The 19,312-nt window shown below is 43.6% G+C and overlaps 1 protein-coding gene across 2 annotated transcripts in view; it reads right to left on the reverse strand.

Moving 5' to 3' along the window:
• Window positions 1-676: 676 nt before the first annotated feature.
• Window positions 677-19,312, reverse strand: part of LOC145352690 (zinc finger protein DPF3-like) — a 153,262-nt gene continuing 134,626 nt past the window's right edge. For both annotated transcript variants that reach the window (XM_080202910.1, XM_080202908.1), the window contains exons 8-11: window positions 6,368-6,496; window positions 3,675-4,649; window positions 2,736-2,837; window positions 677-1,427 (exon numbers count right to left, since the gene is read on the reverse strand). In XM_080202910.1, the coding sequence (XP_080059036.1) occupies window positions 4,462-4,649; window positions 6,368-6,496 (317 nt within the window). In that variant the 3' untranslated portion in view covers window positions 677-1,427; window positions 2,736-2,837; window positions 3,675-4,461. The remainder of the gene's footprint in view (window positions 1,428-2,735; window positions 2,838-3,674; window positions 4,650-6,367; window positions 6,497-19,312) is intronic.

The following is a 19,312-nucleotide window of genomic DNA, read 5'->3' on the forward strand; positions in this document are numbered from 1 at the left end:
ATCAACCTGGATTATGGGCTCGAGTGTCTAGAGTGGGAATTAAACCCACAATCTTTTGTCTCAGATGACAATTTCTACCACACAATAAACACATCAGCCCTGATTCCACATGGCAACCAGATAAACAGTGCTAATCAATATTGTTTTATTCTTAGGTTTATAGGGTGACAAACACAAAAACTAACTTCCACACAGGCTACAGGATTTGCACTCAATACACTGCCAGTGATAGGTTTTCACAGTTGCAGTCATATTTATTGTGAACTGCAAACAGGTGGGGTGACCTAAGGGATGCACACACAGGAGATGTTTATACACCATTTCCCGAGTCAGACAGTCACAGAGAGAGAGAGAGAGCGCGATAAATGGGAGAAAGAGGGAAATAAAAGTGCCAAGAGAGGGGACAGAAGGAAAAGGAGAGAAAGAAAAAAATTCAGAGAATAGAGGTAGGAAAAGAAGGGTGAGAGAAAGAATGAATCAAAAAAACAAAAGTAATCTTTAACTTAAAATTAACCCTTTCGCTGCTGGGCAGGATGCTGTATATTAAGTTTGTCTTACGATGTTACAACAAACTGCAACTATGTAGCTAACCAGGTCTACAACATTAGGAAGCACAAAGGAATCATTTTAAACCCATCATGAATTGCAAATTCAAGCTACTTACAAACATCAGTGAAGAATTAAGGAAAAATGGCACAAGTAAATTGGACAAAGGGGGACCAATATGCAGTTTATTTTTCTTAACAAATAAAAATTTATAAGCTCAGCAGCATTTTAATCCAGTTTATAAAGTTTTTTTTACACTTAACATTGTAAAACAAACAATACCATCTACTTGATGGTGACATTACTTCATCACAAAGGATTGGGAGGTGGGATTACAGCAAATGACATAGAAACTAAATCAATAAATAGAAAGTAATGACTAGACTTCTGGATAGCCAAAAGGCACACCTGACACTTACAACATCCACTTATAGTAATTCAATTAAGAATCAAATGGCTTTGACAACAAAATTGAGCAGATTTGATTTCGGTTTTGGAGAGTTCATCAGTAAAACGTTCATCAGATATATCCTTCATTAAAAATGTGATTTCAAGAAAAATAAGATCTACGCAAAATATCAGGGGTTTTTTCTGCTAAATTTCAATATTGCCGAATACACGAAATATTCAAAATATTTCCACACCATGCCCCCCAGCCAAAAAAATCCATAGACTAGCTCAGTCGTTGGTCTAATAAATATAAAAATCTAATTTGCAATAAAGTTGTCCTTTATAGTTCACATTTGCAGTGCTTTCCTGAGTTTGGGCCACATTAATGAGGCGCAAGGAGGCAATATCCCACTTGTAACATGGTCACAATCCGTTTCCTTCTGTCCTTCTTCGAAATTGCTTGCGTGGTAATCATCAACATCCAGGCAATTCTGTGGTGAGGAATGGTAGAAGAGTGCTGTTTATTTAGAAGGCAGCATGGCTGTTGGAGAAAGTCATCTTACAGGTCAAATTATGGTGCAATTATAAATTACAGAACAGTAAGGCTGCAAATTAAATGTGGAATGCGGCAGCAACCAGCCCTGCCCACCGGGGTTGCGGCAGCAACCAGCCACAAGCCACTGTCCAGTTTACAGAGGTCACAACAAATTGTCCAAACCACAGAGATCACACAAAAAAAAAGAAACATACAGCACAGGAACAGACCTTTCACTGTCCAAGCCTGCGCCAATCGTGATACCTGCCTAAACTAAAACCGTACGCATTTATAGAGTCTGTATACTTCCATTCCCATCCTATTGATGTATTTGTCTAGTTGCCCCTTAAATGCTGCTATCGTATCTGTTCCCACCACCTCACTGGGCAACGCATTCTAGACATTCACCGCTCTCTTGTAAAAAAAAAACTTGCCTCACATATCTCCTCATTTTCCCCATGCACCTTAAACCTGTGTCCCCTTGCACTTGACTTTTCCACCCTAAGAAAGAGCATCTGACTATCCACTCTGTCCATGCCACTCTATCTTGTAAACCTCTATCAGGTCATCCCTCAGTCTCTGTTGTTTCAGTGAGAACAAATCAAGTTTATCTAAACTCTCCCCTTCAGACCAGGCAATATCCTAGTAAACCTCTTCTGCACCCTCTCCACATCCATCTGGTTTTGTGGCAACCAGAATTGTGCACAATATTCCAAATGAGGCCTAAATGGCTGCAGCGTGAGCTGCCAATATTTATACTTAGTACGCCAACTGATGAAGACAAACATGTCGTATGCCTTCTCGTCTATCTTATCCATCTGCATTGCCACTTTCAGTGATCAGTGGACACGTATGCCCAGATCTCTCTGCCTGTCAATACTCTTAAGGTTCTACCATTTACTGTAGAATTCTTACATGCATTGGAACTTCCAAAACGCACTACCTCACATTTGTCTGGATTAAACTCCGTCTGCTACATCTCTGCTCAAGTCTCCAATCAGTCTATATCTTGATGTAACCTCTGATAGTTCTCTTCACTATCTGCAACTCCACCAATTCTTGTGTTGTCTGTGAACTTACTAATCAGAGCATAATATTCTTCAAATCATTTATATAGATGAACAAAAGTCCCAGACCTCATCCCTATGAAAGACCGCTAGTCACATCCTTCCATTCAGAAAAGCACCCCTCTACTGCTATGCTGTCTTTTATGCCCAAGCCATATTCATCTTGCCAGCTCTTCTCTAATCCTGTGTGATTTTACCTTTTGTGCCAGTCTACCATGAGGTACCTTGTCAAAGGCTTTACCGAAGTTCACGTATACAACATCCAGTGCCTTTCCTTCACCTACCATCTTCGTCAGTTCCTCGAAAAAGAAAATCAGGTTAGTGAGGCGTGACTTCCCCTTACAAAATCATGTTGTCTATCACTAATGAGTCCATTTGTTTCCAAATGTTAGTAAATCCTGTCCCTAAGAATATTTTCCAATAATTTCCCTACCACTGACATAAGACTCACTGGTCTATAATTTCCTGGATTATCCCTGCTGTCCTTCTTAAACAATGGTTATCCCCCAGTCCTCTGGAACTTTACCTGTAGCCAATGAGGATACAAAGATTTCTGTCAAGACCCCAGCAATTTCCGCACTTGCATCCGTCAACATTGTGAGGTAGATCCCATCAGGCCCTGAGGATTTATCCACTTTAATGTTTTTTGAGATGCCCAACACCTACTCCTTTTTGATACCAACATGACCTGGAACATCCACACACACTACCCTAGGCTCCTCATCCATCAAGTCTCCCTCTTTGGTGAATATGAGGCAAAGTTCTCATTTTACATCTCTCCTATTTCCTCCGTTCCCAAGCATAGATTCCCTCTGCCCAACCGCCCAGCCCACCTGGGGTCAGGTCCCCTGGCCCGGCCCACCGGCCCAGCCCACTTGGGGTCAGGCCCAGCCCACCTGGGGTCACACCAACCCGCCCAGCCCATAGGGGATCACACCAACCCACCCAGCCCACAGGGGATACACAAACCTTCCCAGCATTCCCTGCCCCCCCCCCCCGCCAATAGGGGATACAACACCTGCCCAACCCCTAAGGATTACACCAACAAGGCAAAAAGCCGTTACTGCAACTCATGCAATTCTTAAAGAACATTTTTTTGCTTTAAAGTGGTCAAGACAAAAACTTTACACACATACCTTGCAATGCAATTAATGATCTTCTTTCAAATTAATAGGAACAAAAAGGTTCCTGCTGTCACTCTATATCGCCATCAGAACATATGCCTACTGATGTGGTTTCTTCATCAGATGCAGCCAGCACTTTTAGCAGCAAAACAGCAATTCAGTTCAGCAACAAAAGACAAAAAAAGTACAAGTCCTAGAAGCAACAGGCACAGTTTTCATTTCTTTCAAAAAATTAAAACTTTTTTTTATAAACTCCACTTCCTTCAGTTCAATGTAGAGTGAATTTCATTCTCACAAATTGTAGAACTGTAGGTGCAAGACGTGTAGAAGAGAGCCTGGAGGCCATATTTCCACTTGAGAGGAGCATTGATGTTATGTGCATGACAAAAGTAGGTCAAGACAACTTTGCCTGCTGGAGAAAACTAGTTGACTTAAAACATTGCAATTTGTATAGGCAAGCTCAGCAGTAGCGCTTGCAGTACCTCAGATCCCTTTGTCCCCATTCACTCAGTAAGGAAGAGATCAGTCAAATGTCTCCTTTGTTTAAAAAAAACACACAAATCACGAGCCAGAAGTAACCCTGATTATCTTCAAAGTTAGAGATTCTCTTGTTTACTGATGAACGAATGAAAGCATTGGCTCTGCTTATTTTCAACAGTCCAGTTTCATATTAAAACAGGTCTAAAATTCAGCAGGAGCTTTTTGGCTACAAAAGACTTCATTGCTGTCAAGGTCATTCATTAAATCTTGCCCAAATTTGCTTTTTGTGCGCTAGCAGGTATTTCCCACAATTACGTATTTAGCTGCTGCACTTGATCTCGGCATCATTACTAGCAGGTGAATGAACAGTTTTGTTTGATAGCAGTTCATCGATATCGTCATCGTCAAAGCCATGAAACGTGGAGGTGTCACTTTCGGATGTTGCGCCAAACAGGTCCTCTGCACTGCCCAAGTCCAGATCCTTTACGATTCCTTGTCCCAAATCAGCTAACATGTATGTTGATGTACATATCAGCACACAGGTTCAGATTGTACACACACACACACACACACACAAAATGAAAAGAGAAAAAGAATCATAAATCCTACCTCTAAAACATACAAGTCCTATGCTAACAAGAATCCTCAGCTCTTAATCTCAGACCCTGTTATTAAATAAACAGTCAGCGAAAATCCAACCAAAAGATTGTAACGTACACTCCAGAAAAATCTAATAATTCTCTGAAATGAAGTTAACCCACATTATTTTTTTAAAAACACAAGCATATCTGAAACAAGCCAGTCAGCTTTGATGCATAAATAGTTCAGATTCAAATTAGACTTTTTATGAAAATAATATTTGGTGGGAACCATGGTAGAAATCCACAGTATCCTGAGGTTAAAAAGATTTAAACACACTTCAAAACAGTTGGGACTTTTATGCCTGTTTTAATTTCACGAACTACCATTCTACTACTGCTATTTTTTTTAAATGCTAGGACATTCAAGAACAGAAAGATTGGTAAAAGTTCAAGGATAGTTTTAATACAAGGCTACATCCACAATGTTGCTTTGTCTTTCTCTCTCAGGTGCTCTTTAGCCTTCTGTGCTTTTCCAGTATTTTTCCTAAATAGAACATAGAACATAGAACATTACAGCGCAGAACAGGCCCTTCGGCCACGATGTTGCGCCAGCCAGTTAAAAAACAATGACTAAAAATAAATTGACTTCATATCTTTGGCTTGTTTGTTTGTTTCTCTTTTCCAACTTCTAACGGTTTGAGATAATGTGCAACCACAACAATGAACTTGCACAATTAGTAGCCTCAGTGGCATATTCAGATGGCAGCAAGGTGGTGGCAGCAGGGTGAGAGTCAGAGAGTAGCTAAAATTCTGTGCATTGATTCAAGTGCCTTGGTTTTGTTTGAATAGAAAGGATAGATGGCAGAGTATAATCCAAAAAATAAAAATATTGCTGCTTTTAGAATTTACTTGGGAGCAATATTATTTTTTTTTATTAACATGACTTTCACTGATGAAGATGTCATAATAGTGAAGAAACAGGGAGGAGAGCTTAAAAATTAAGTTAAACAGGATTGTTGGCTTTATCTTGCTCTACATAGTATACAAAGCTCAAAGGAGACTTGAGTTCTATCTTATACTCTACCCAATTAAACAAAAAAACTGTTGACATCAGGAGGAGCCAAAGTTTCACTAACTGTTTAACAGTCAATAATCACAGAATTAGTGTGAAGACAAATTACTAGGTAATTTCAAAATTTGGTCTTGATTTGTCAAAAAAGAGTGCAAATAGGCTATGGAACAATACATTTAAAAAATGTACTTTCATGATCCTTACTTTTAAGGAAATGTTCAAATAGCCTGACATTTAATCTGCAAACTCTCATTTTCTAATTTTGCATCATATGAATTTACTTTGAGTAACATATATGTTCATTATCTGGAAAATCTAGTGTCACTAATTCACTCAAAACTCATTTCAGCTATTTACATAGATATTTGCATTGGCACATTAATTTAAAGAAAGCTGCAAATATTAATACTTCAAGGCAATAATCAGTTGTGTTTTGACTATGCAGCAGTAGCACTATGTACCTCCTTGATCCCAGCATAATCAAGCATGTACAGACAGCAGCTAGAACTGGCCTAATCAGAGATCAAGTTCATCTTATAGCTCATTTGATAGAATTCCATGGATACACCTACCAGATCGCTCACAGTCTGAGCACGAAACCAGCTCCTCAGTCCTGCCTGTTTTCTTGTTCATATTCGACCCACCAAGACAGAAGTCACAGTAGTTATTGGAAATGACCATCCCATCTGAGCCTTTCTGAGCTGCATGGTTACAAAGTTAGAATGCAAGTTCACAAACAACTAACCTCCAAATTAAACTATAATTTTACAATTAGAACAACTGAAACAATTTGGAACCCTGACTCCCCCCCAAAAATCTGCTTTCATCCTTATTCTCAACTCAAGCCTATGCTCATGGAAAGTTAAAAGGAAAAAACCGTGACAATTGAATTTTGCAAGTTTCATGCTTCTAACAAAACAGGTATATTATTGGCAGCATGATTTTTGTACCATCTTCCCTTTGATAGACAATTTCTGACGACTGGTGTGCCTCAGGGGTCAGCGCTGGGCCCATTGCTGTTTGTTACCTACATCAATAATTTTGATGAGAATGTACAAGGCATGATCAGTAAGTTTGCAGATGACACTAAACTAGTTGGTATTGTAGTCCGTGAGGAAGGTTATCCAAAATTGCAGCAGGAGCTTGATCAGGTGGGGAAGTCAGCCAATAAATGGCAAATGGAGTTCAATACAGATAGGTGCGGCCTGTTGCATTTTGGGAAGTCAAAATGGACCATAGGGAGTATCATGGAACAGAGGAATACTCTCCTTGTATTTGTTGAACTACATTGGCTCCAGGTGCAGTAATACATTGGTTTGAAAATTTTCATTTTGTTTTCATTTCCCTCCAAGAATCACACAATCAACGGCACAGAGACAAGTCTTTTGGCCCAAACTGGTCCATGCCAACCTAAAAGCCCATCTAAGCTAACCCCATTTGGCTGCATTTGATCCACAGCCCTCAAACTTTCCTATCCATGTATCTGTCCAAATGTCTTTTAAATGTTGTCAATGTCCCCACCTCAACTACTTCCTCTGGCAGTTTATTTGATTCAAATGCCATCCTCAGTGTAAAAACATTGCTTCTCAGGTTCCCATAAACTTTTTCCCCTCTTAACTTAAACTCATGCCTTCTAGTTCTCAATTCCCCAACTCTGGGAAAAAGACTGAGGGCATACACCCTATCCAAACCTCTCATGGGCTTGTACTCCTCTATAAGATCACCCTTCAGTCTCCTATGCTTCAAAGAAAATAGCCTGTCCAATCTCTCCCTATTTAACTCAGTCCCCTGAGTCCTGGCAACATTCTTGTAAATCTCTTCTGCACTCTCTCCAGTTTAATAATGTCTTTGCAATACCAAGCTGGCCAAAACTGAACACAATACTCCAGCTGCGGTCTCATCAACGTCTTGCAGCAGGAGCAGCGAGAGCGGAAACCAGGGGGCTGTCGGGAAGGTAAGTTCTCCATTTAAAAACCTACCAGATTTTTTTTTCCTCATACAGATATATAAGTTGGGGTTTGGTAAACCCGAGACCCTACACCTGTAGGTCTTCCCACCCACCCACCTCCTTTAACCTTATACTACTAGAGGGAAATCAGGCAAGCTTTTTTTTCTCCTTTGTTTCTTAGTCAGGGAAGTTAGCAGGGATGACAGTGCAGACAGTGCCATGTTCCTCCTGTGGGATGTTTGAGGTGAGGGACACCATTAGTGTCCCAGCTGAGTACACCTGCAGAAAGTGCACCCAATAAGGTGGGCGAACTTGCAGCATGGGTCGGTACCCAGAACTTTGATGTTGTGGACATTCCAGAGACATGGATCGAGCAGGGACAGGAATGGTTGTTGCAGGTCCCGGGGTTTAGATGTTTCAGTAAGATCAAGGAAGGTGGTAGAGAGGGAGGTGTGGTATTGTTAGTCAAGGACAGTATTACGGTGGCAGAAAGGACGTTAGATGAGAACTCGTCCACTGAGGTAGTATGGGCTGAGGTTAGAAACAGGAAAGAGGAAGTCACCTGTTGGAAGTTTTCTACAGGCCTCCGAAAAGTTCCAGAGATGTAGAAGAAAGGATTGCAATAGGAGCGAAAATAACAGGATAGTTGTTATGGGGGACTTTAACTTCACAAATATCGACTGGAAACACTATAGTTTGAGTACTTTAGATGGGTCAGTTTTTATCCAATGTGTGCAGGAAGGTTTCCTGACGCTGTACGTAGATAGGCCAACAAGAGGCGAGGCCACATTGGATTTGGTATTGGGTAATGAACCAGGCCAGGTGTTAGAGGTAGGTGAGCACTTTGGTGATATTGACCATAATTTGGTTACATTTACTTTAGCGATGAAAAGGAATAGGTATATACTGCAGGGCAAGAGTTATAGCTGGGGGAAAGGAAATCATGACGCGATTAGGCAAGATTTAGGATGCATAGGATGTGGAAAGAAACTGCAGGGGATGGGCACAATTGAAATGTGGAGCTTGTTCAAAGAACAGCTACTGTGTGTCCTTGATACGTATGTACTTGTTAGGCAAGGAGGAAGTGGTCGAGCGAGGGAACTGTGGTTTACTAAAGAAGTTGAATCTCTTGTGAAGAGGAAGAAGGAGACTGATGTTAAGATGAACGTGAAGGCTCAGTTAGAGCGCTTGAGAGTTACAAGTTAGCCAGGAAGGACCTAAAGACAGAGCCAAGAATAGCCAGGAGGGGACATGAGAAGTCTTTGGCATGTAGGATCAAGGAAAACCCTAAAGGTTTCTGTAGGTATGTCAGGAATAAAAGAATGAGTAGGGTAAGATTAGGGCCAGTCAAGGACAGTAGTGGGAAGTTGTGCATGCAGTCTGACGAGATAGGAGAGACGCTAAATGAATATTTTCCATCAGTATTCACACAGGAAAAAGAATGTTGTGGAGGAGGTACAGATTATTAGGCTAGACGGGATTGAGGTTCATAAAAAGGTGGTGTTAGCAATTCTGGGAAATGTGAAAATAGAAAGTCCCCTGGGCTGGATGGGATTTATCCTAGGATTTTCTTGAAAGCTAGGGAGGAGATTGCAGAGCCTTTGGCTTTGACCTTTAGGTCGTCATTGTCTACAGGAATAGTGCCAGAATACTGGAGCATAGCAAATGTTGTTCCCTTGTTCAAGAAGGGGAGTAGAGACAACCCTGGTAATTATAGGCTAGTGAGCCTTACTTCTGTTGTGGGCAAAGTTTTGGAAAGGATTATAAGAGATAGGATTTATAATAATCTAGAAAGGAATAATTTGATTAGGGATAGTTAACACGGTTTTGTGAACATAGAACATTACAGCGCAGTATAGGCCCTTCGGCCCTCAATGTTGCGCCGACCAGTGGAACCAATCTAATGACCCTCTAACCTAAACTATTCCAATGTTATCCATATGCCTATCCACTGACCATTTCAACGCCCTTTAAGTTGGCAAGTCCACAACTGCTGCAGGCAGGGCATTCCACGCCCTTACTACCCTCTGAGTAAAGAGCCTACCTCTGACATCTGTCCTATAACTACCACCCCTTAATTTAAAGCTATGTCTCCTCGTGTTAGCCATCACCATTCGAGGAAAAAGGCTCTCACTGTCCACCCTATCTAATCCTCTGATCATCTTGTATGCCTCAATTAGGTCACCTCGTAACCTTCTTCTCTCTAATGAAAATAACCTCAAATCCCTCAGCCTTTCCTTGTAAGACCTTCCCACCATACCAGGCAACATCCTGGTAAACCTCCTCTGCACCCTTTCCAATGCCTCCACATCTTTCTTACAATGTGGCGACCAGAACTGCACGCAATACTCCAAGTGCGGCCGCACCTGAGTTTTGTACAGTTGTAACATGACCTCATGGCTCCGAAATTCAATCCCTCTACCAATAAAAGCTAACACACCGTACACCTTAACAACCTTATCAACTTGGGTTCCAACTTTCAGGGAGCTATGCACATGTACCCCGAGATCATAAGAACATAAGAAATAGGAGCAGGAGTAGGCCATCTAGCCCTTCAAGCCTGCCCCGCCATTCATTAAGATCAAGGCTGATCTGATGTGGATCAGTTCCACATTCCCGCTTTCTCCCCATAACCCTTAATTCCCTTGTCTGTCAAAAACCTATCTACCTGTGACTTAAATATATTTAGCGAGGTAGCCTCCACCACTTCGACGGGCAGAGAATTCCAGAGATTCACCACCCTTTGAGTGAAGAAGTTCCTCCTCAACTCCATTCTAAACTGCACTCGCCACCCCCCCCAGCCTTATCTTGAGACTGTGCCCTCTAGTCCTGCTGTCCTTTGAGCAGGAAGAATCTCTCTACCTCTACCTTGTCCACCCCTTTCATTATCCTATACGTTATCATTTCATTATCTTATATATCTCTCTGCTCGTCAACACAACGTCCTTCCGTTAGCCCTATATTCCGTACTCCTGTTACTCTTACCAAAGTGAATCACCTCACACTTTCCGCATTAACCCCCATTTGCCAACTCTCGGCCCAGCTCTGCAGCTCATCTATGTCCCTCTGCAAACTGTAACATCCATCCTCACTGTCTACAACTCCTCCGACTTTGGCATCGTCAGCAAACTTACTAACCCATCCTTCTACACCCTCATCTAAGTCATTTATAAAAATGACAAACAACAGTGGCCCCAAAACAGATCCTTGAGGTACACCACTTGTAACTGAACTCCAGGTTGAATATTTCCCATCAACCACCACCCTCTGTCTTCTATCAGCTAGCCAATGCCTGATCCAAACTGCTAAATCACTCTCAGTCCCATGCATCTGCATTTTCTGCAGTAGCCTACCATGGGGAACCTTATCAAATGCTTTGCTAAAATCCATATACACCATGTCGACTGCCTTACCCTTATCCACCTCTTTGGTCACCTTTTCAAAAAACTCGATAAGGTTTGTGAGGCACGAGCTACTCTTCACAAAACCGTGTTGACTATCCCTAATCAATTTATTTCTCTCTATCTGATTATAAATCCTATCCCTTATAACTCTTTCCAAATCTTTGCCCACAACAGAAGTAAGGCTCATCGGTCTCTAATTCCCAGGATGGTCTCTACTCCCCTTCTTGAACAAGCGGACAACATTTGCTTTCCTCCAGTCTTCCGGAAATATACCAGTAGCCAATGACGACATGAAGATCAAAGCCAAAGGTTCTGCAATCTCCTCCCTAGCCTCCCACAGAATCCTAGGGTATATCCAATCCGGCCCAGGGGGCTTATCTATTTTCATACTCTCAAGAATTGCTAACACCTCCTCCTTATGTACCTCAATCCTGTCTAGTCTACAACCTGGTATCGCAGTATTCTCCTCGACTACACTGACTTTTTCCTGCGTGAATACTGACGAAAAATACTCATTCAGTGCCTCTCCTATCTCTTCAGGCTCCACGCACAACTGCCCACTGCTGTCTCTGACTGGCCCTAATCTTGCCCTAACCAATTTTTTATTCTTGACATACCTGTAGAAAGCTTTAGGGTTCTCCTTGATCCTATCTGCCAAAGTCTTCTCAGGTCCCCTTCTAGCTCTTCTTAACTTTCTCTTTAGCTCCTTCCTGGGTAGGTCGTGCCTCACAAACCTTGAGTTCTTTGAGAAGGTGACTAAAGAGGTGGATGAGGGTAAAGATGTAGTGTAAGTGGATTTCAGTAAAGCATTTGATAAGGTTCCCCACGGTAGGCTATTGCATAAAACAGTAAAAAGTCTGACAACACCAGGTTTTAGTCCAACCTATTTATTTGATAATATACTCACAAGCTTTCGGGTTAGCCCCTTCGTCAGGTGAATGGAGAGTTCTGGCCTCAGACAGAGCATATAAAGCACAGACAGTTTAGAGATTACTGATTAGAATGCGAATCCTTACACCTAACCTGCTGTTCAAGACCTGAAGTGGCTGATAATGTGAGTGGAAGGAGCACTGATCACAGGTTAAAGAGATGTGTATTGTCTCCAGACAGTACAGTAAGTGAGGTTTTGCAAACCCAGGCAAGTCACGGGGGTTACAGATAGTGCGACATGAACCCAAGATCCCTGTTGAGACCGTCCTCATGTGTGCGGAACTTGGCTATCAGTCTCTGTTCAGCGACTCTGCGCTGTCGTGTGTCGTGAAGGCCGCCTTGGAGAATGCTTACCCGAAGGTCAGAGGCTGAATGCCCGTGACCACTGAAGTGTTCGCCAACAGGAAGGGAACAGTCTTGCCTGGTGACTGTCGAGCGATGTTCATTCATCCGTTCTCGTAGCGTCTGCATGGTCTCCCCAATGTACCATGCTTCGGGACATCCTTTCTTGCAACGTATCAGGTAGACAATGTTGGCCGAGTTGCAAGAGTATTTACCATGTACTTGGTGGACGGTATTTTCACGTGTGATGATGGTGTCCATGTCAATGATCCGGCATGTCTTGCAGAGGTTGCTGTGGCAGGGTTGTGTGGTATTGTGGTCACTGTTCTCCTGAAGGCTGGGTAGTTTGCTGCGAACAATGGTCTGTTTGAGGTTGTGTGGTTGTCTGAAAGCAAGAAGTGGGGGTGTGGGGATAGCCCTGGCGAGATGTTCGTCTTCATCAATGATGTGTTGAAGACTCCGGAGAAGATGTCGTAGCTTCTCCGCTCCGGGGAAGTACTGGACGACGAAGGGTACTCTGTCCACTGTGTCCTGTGTTTGCCTTCTGAGGAGATCGGTGCGGTTTTTCGCTGTGGCGCATCGGAACTGCCGATCTATGAGTCGAGCACCATATCCTGTTCTTATGAGGGCATCTTTCAGGGTCTGGAGGTGTCTGTCACGATCCTCCTCATCTGAGCAAATACTGTGTATACGGAGGGCTTGTCCATAGGGAATGGCTTCTTTAACATGTTTAGGGTGGAAACTGGAGAAGTGGAGCATTGTGAGATTGTCTGTGGGCTTGCGGTACAGTGAGGTGCTGAGGTGACCGTCCTTAATGGAGATGCGTATGTCCAAGAATGCAACTGATTCTGGGGAATAGTCCATGGTGAGTCTGATGGTGGGGTGGAATTTGTTGATATCATCATATAGTTGTTTCAGTGATTGTTCACCATGAGGCCAAAGGAAGAAAATGTCATCGATGTATCTAGTGTACAGCATCGGTTGAAGATTCTGTGCAGTGAAGAAGTCTTGTTCGAACCTGTGCATGAAGATGTTGGCATATTGAGGTGCAAATTTGGTCCCCATGGCTGTTCCATGTGTCTGGATGAAAAACTGGTTGTTGAAGGTGAAGACATTGTGGTCCAGGATAAAGTGGATGAGTTGTAAAATTGCATCTGGAAACTGGCAGTTGTCAGCATTGAGTACTGAGGCAGTCGCAGCAATGCCATCGTTGTGGGGGATGTTGGTGTAGAGCGCCGAGACATCCATTGTGACGAGGAGTGTCCCTGGTTCAACTGCTCCGTGTGTGCTGAGTTTCAGTAGGAAGTCCGTAGTGTCGCGACAAAAGCTGGGGGTTCTTTGTACAATAGGTTTCAGGATGCCCTCGACGTAGCCGGAGAGGTTCTCACACAGAGTTCCATTGCCCGATACGATGGGACGGCCGGGTGTGTTTGCCTTGTGTATCTTTGGGAGGCAGTAGAGATCTCCAATGCGGGGAGTACGTGGAATGAGAGCACGGAGGGTGCTCTGAAGGTCCGGATCAAAGGTCTTGATCAGATTGTTGAGTTGACGAGTGTGTTCTTTGGTCGGATCTGTGGGTAATTGTCTGTAGTGTTCCTCATTGTTTAGTTGTCGGTACACTTCTTTACAGTAATCCGTTCTGTTCAGTATGACGATGGCCCCTCCTTTGTCTGCTGGTTTGATGATAATGTTGCGGTTTGTCTTGAGAGCGTGGATGGCGTTGCGTTGTGCTTGGGTGATGTTCGGGGCTGTCTTGTGAGTGCGGCTGATGAATCTGGTGTTAACGCACCTCCTGATGGTTTGGGCATACAAGTCTGGTCGAGGGCAGCGGCCTTCCGGAGGAGTCCAATTGGATTCCTTCCTCTTAGGCTGTTGCACTGCGGATCTCTGTGTCGGCTGTTCTGGTTCATCGACTGTCTCATTGTGTTCGTTGCTGGCCTCTTGGGGTTTGTGGAAAAACTCCTGCAGCCTCATTCGCCTGATGAACTCCTCTGTGTCCGCTGCGAGACTGATGGGGTCCATTTCGGTGGTGGGGCAGAAATTGAGCCCTCGGCTGAGAACTTCGATTTCATCTGGTTGAAGTGTGTAGTCCGACAAGTTGACAATAGACCTCCCTGCGGTAGTGCTGTTTTCTACTGTGGTGCCGGGGGACGCTTGGTTGTTGCTGGCGGCGATGCCGAGTTTCTCAAGTTTCCTGTTCTTGGTGTGCATGTAGGTGGTGTAGTTTCTTTGTCTCATCTGCTTGGCAGAGTTTCGCAGTTGGTCTGCATCCTGAGCACAAGTTGAGAAAACGTATTCCATTTTAGTTTCCAGGGTGCGGCGTTTGCTGTAAAGCTGGTGTATGAGGTGGTTGAGAAGTGTGAGAGAGGTGTGACGGCAAAGTCTCTCAGCGTAGTCTGTGTTATAGGTTGCCCTGAGTGGGTTCGTGATCTGTAGTCCTCTTGGTATCTTGTCTGCTTTCTTGCATCTCTGTAAAAACTTGATGTCTGTGTCGATATGCGCAATCTTCTTGGAGATCCTCTCCACTTGGATCCGGCAGTTTGTGGTGTCGATAGTAGTCATGATGTGGGTATGCCGGCGTTGGACTGGCGTAAACACAGTAAAAAGTCTGACAACACCAGGTTTTAGTCCAACCTATTTATTTGATAATATACTCACAAGCTTTCGGGTTAGCCCCTTCGTCAGGTGAATGGAGAGTTCTGGCCTCAGACAGAGCATATAAAGCACAGACAGTTTAGAGATTACTGATTAGAATGCGAATCCTTACACCTAACCTGCTGTTCAAGACCTGAAGTGGCTGATAATGTGAGTGGAAGGAGCACTGATCACAGTTTAAAGAGATGTGTATTGTCTCCAGTCAGTACAGTAAGTGAGGTTTTGCAAACAGACACCTCCAGACCCTGAAAGATGCCCTCATAAGAACAGGATATGGTGCTCGACTCATAGATTGGCAGTTCCGATGCGCCACAGCGAAAAACCGCACCGATCTCCTCAGAAGGCAAACACAGGACACAGTGGACAGAGTACCCTTCGTCGTCCAGTACTTCCCCGGAGCGGAGAAGCTACGACATCTTCTCCGGAGTCTTCAACATATCATTGATGAAGACGAACATCTCGCCAGGGCTATCCCCACACCCCCACTTCTTGCTTTCAGACAACCACACAACCTCAAACAGACCATTGTTCGCAGCAAACTACCCAGCCTTCAGGAGAACAGTGACCACAATACCACACAACCCTGCCACAGCAACCTCTGCAAGACATGCCGGATCATCGACATGGATACCATCATCACACGTGAGAATACCGTCCACCAGGTACATGGTAAATACTCTTGCAACTCGGCCAACATTGTCTACCTGATACGTTGCAAGAAAGGATGTCCCGAAGCATGGTACATTGGGGAGACCATGCAGACGCTACGAGAACGGATGAATGAACATCGCTCGACAGTCACCAGGCAAGACTGTTCCCTTCCTGTTGGCGAACACTTCAGTGGTCACGGGCATTCAGCCTCTGACCTTCGGGTAAGCATTCTCCAAGGCGGCCTTCACGACACACGACAGCGCAGAGTCGCTGAACAGAGACTGATAGCCAAGTTCCGCACACATGAGGACGGTCTCAACAGGGATCTTGGGTTCATGTCGCACTATCTGTAACCCCCGTGACTTGCCTGGGTTTGCAAAACCTCACTTACTGTACTGTCTGGAGACAATACACATCTCTTTAACCTGTGATCAGTGCTCCTTCCACTCACATTATCAGCCACTTCAGGTCTTGAACAGCAGGTTAGGTGTAAGGATTCGCATTCTAATCAGTAATCTCTAAACTGTCTGTGCTTTATATGCTCTGTCTGAGGCCAGAACTCTCCATTCACCTGACGAAGGGGCTAACCCGAAAGCTTGTGAGTATATTATCAAATAAATAGGTTGGACTAAAACCTGGTGTTGTCAGACTTTTTACTTGTTTACGCCAGTCCAACGCCGGCATACCCACATCATGACATATTGCATAAAATACAGAGGCATGGGATTGAGGGTGATTTAGCAGTTGGATCAGAAATTGGCTAGCTGTTAGAAGACAGAGGGTACTGATTGACGGGAAATGTTCATCCTGGAGTTCCGTTACTAGTGATGTACCGCAAGGATGTGTTTTGGGGCCACTGCTGTTTGTTATTTTTATAAATGAGCTGGATGAGGACGTGGAAGGATGGGTTAGTAAATCACACTAAAATCAATGGAATTGTGGACAGTGCAGAAGGATGTTGCAGAGGGACGTAGATAAGCTGCAGAGCTGGGCTGAGAGGTGGCAAATGGAGTTTAATGTGGAAAAGTGTGAAGTGATTCAATTTGGAAGGAGTAACAGGAATACAGGGTACTGGGCTAACGGTAAGATACTTCGTAGTGTGGATGAGCAGAGATCTTGGTGTCCGTGTGCATAGATTCTGAAAGTTGGCACATAGGTTGATACAGTTGTTAAGAAGGCCTACAGTGTGTTAGCTTTTATTGGTAGAGGGATTGAGTTTCGGAGCCATGAGGTCATGTTGCAGCCGTACAAAACTCTGGTGCGGCCGCACTTAGAGTATTGCATACAGTTCTGGTTGCCACATTATAGGAAGGATGTGGAAGTATTGGAAAGGTTGCAGAGGAGATTTACCAGGATGTTGCCTGGTATGGTGGGAAGGTGTTATGAGGAAAGGCTGAGGGATTTGAGGTTATTTTCATTAGAGAGAAGAAGGTTAAGAGGTGACTTAATAGAGGCATATAAGATGATTAGAGAATTATATAGGGTGGACAGTGAGATCCTTTTCCCTCAGATAGAGATGGCTAGCACATAGCTTTAAATTCAGGGGTGATACATATAGGACAGATGTCAGAGGTAGATTCTTTACTCAGAGAGTTGTAAGGGCTTGGAATGCCCTGCCTGCAACAGTAGTGAATTTGCCAACATTAAGGGCATTTAAATGGTCACTGGATAAACATATGGATGATATTGGAATAGTACAGATTAGACGGGCTTTAGATTGGTTTTCACAGGTCAGCGCAACAGATGGCTGAAGAGCCTGTACTGCGCTGTAATGTTCTATGTTCTGTGCAACTGCAACGTAACTACTCAATGCCCTGACTGATGAAGGCCAGCATGCCAAAGGCTTTCTTCACTGCCTGTGACTCCACCTTAAAGAACCATGTACCTGAACTCCAAGGTCCCTCCGTTCCACAATACTCCCTATGGTCCTACCGTTCATCGTGAAAGTCCTACTTTGATTTGACTTTCCAAAATGCAGCAGCTTGCACTATCTGTATTGAACTCCATTTGCCATTTCTCGGCCGACTTCCCCACCTGACCAAGATCCTGCTGCAATTTTGGATTACCTTCCTCATGGTCTACAATACCACCTAGTTTTGTGTCATCTACAAACTTGTTGCTCATGCCTTGTACATTCTCATCAAAATTGTTGAAGCAGATAAAAAACAGCAATAGGCCCAGTACTGAGCCCTGAGGCACACCACAAGTCACAGGCTTCCAGTTCAATAAACGTCCTTCCACCATAATCCTCTGCTTCCTACCATCAAGCCACTTGCACATCCAAATTGCCAGCTCTCCCTGGATTCCATATAACCTAACCTTCCAAAGCAGGTTACCATGTGGAACTTTATCAAAGGCTTTACTGAAGTCCATATAGACTATGTCTACTGTCCTATCCTCATCAACATTCCTGGCCACTTCAAACAGCCCTAATGAATTTGTAAGGCACGATCTCCCAAGCACAAAGTCATGCTGACTACTCCTAATCAAACACTGTCTTTTCAATTACCTGTATATCTTAACCCTCAGAATACTCTTTACACCTCTCAGTGTCAGTAATCTCTCTTGGCCTTGCAATCTCCTAAGATTTCTGCAGCTGTCCAATTTGTCCTTGTATGTTATATGTTTCTATTGTTCCAACATGCTTTCAGGTGTTAAGATCATAAGCTCCTGAATTCTCTCCTTAAATCTCACTGCCTCTCTACATCACTTTCCTTACTTAAGTCCCTTCATCAGTTCCAATATCTTCCAATGTAACTTGGTGTTCCATTTTGATTGGTAAGGTTCCTGTAAAATGCCTTGGGATGTTTTACATTAAAGGGTGCAGTATGAATGTAAATTGTTCTTACTGTTGGATAAGAATTAAAGATTCAGTGGCAGCAAGTCAGAGAGTAAATTAGTGCAAAATGTTTGCTTTTAGACTGATAATAGATAGTATGTGCCTCACCACACTATGATCAACGTGGTAAGATGGAGCACAACGACAGCTTCAGCATATGGAGATGTCTGTCACGATCCTCATCTGAGCAGATCCTGTGTATACAGAGGGCTTCTCTGTAGGGGATGGCTTCTTTAACGTGTTTAGGGTGGAAGCTGGAGAAGTGGAATATCGTGAGGTTATCCGTGGGCTTGTGGTACAATGAGGTGCTGAGGTGACCGTCCTTAATGGAGATGCTTGTCCAAGAATGTAACTGATTCCTGAAAGAAGTCCATGGTGAGTTGGAACTTGTTGATATCATCATACAATTGTTTCAGTGATTGTTCAAAAGGTAGAAAAATGACATTGATGTATCTAGTGTATAGCATCGGTTAAAGGTCCTGTGCGGTGAAGAAGTCTTGTTCGAGCCTGTGCATGAACATGTTGGCATATCGAGGTGTGAATTTGGTCCTCATGGCTGTTCCATGTGTCTGAATGAAGAACTAGTTGTTGAAGGTGAAGACATTGCGATCCAGGATGAAGCGGATGAGTTGTAAAATTGCATCTGGAAACCGGCAGTTGTCGACGTTGAGTACTGAGGCAGTTGCAGCAATGCAATCGTCGTGGGGGATGCTGGTATGGAGACAGAATTGGTATTGGATCCAGAACT

The sequence above is a fragment of the Carcharhinus amblyrhynchos genome, chromosome 14, assembly GCF_965287045.1.
Source record: "Carcharhinus amblyrhynchos chromosome 14, sCarAmb.v2.hapA, whole genome shotgun sequence".
NCBI lineage: Eukaryota > Metazoa > Chordata > Chondrichthyes > Carcharhiniformes > Carcharhinidae > Carcharhinus > Carcharhinus amblyrhynchos.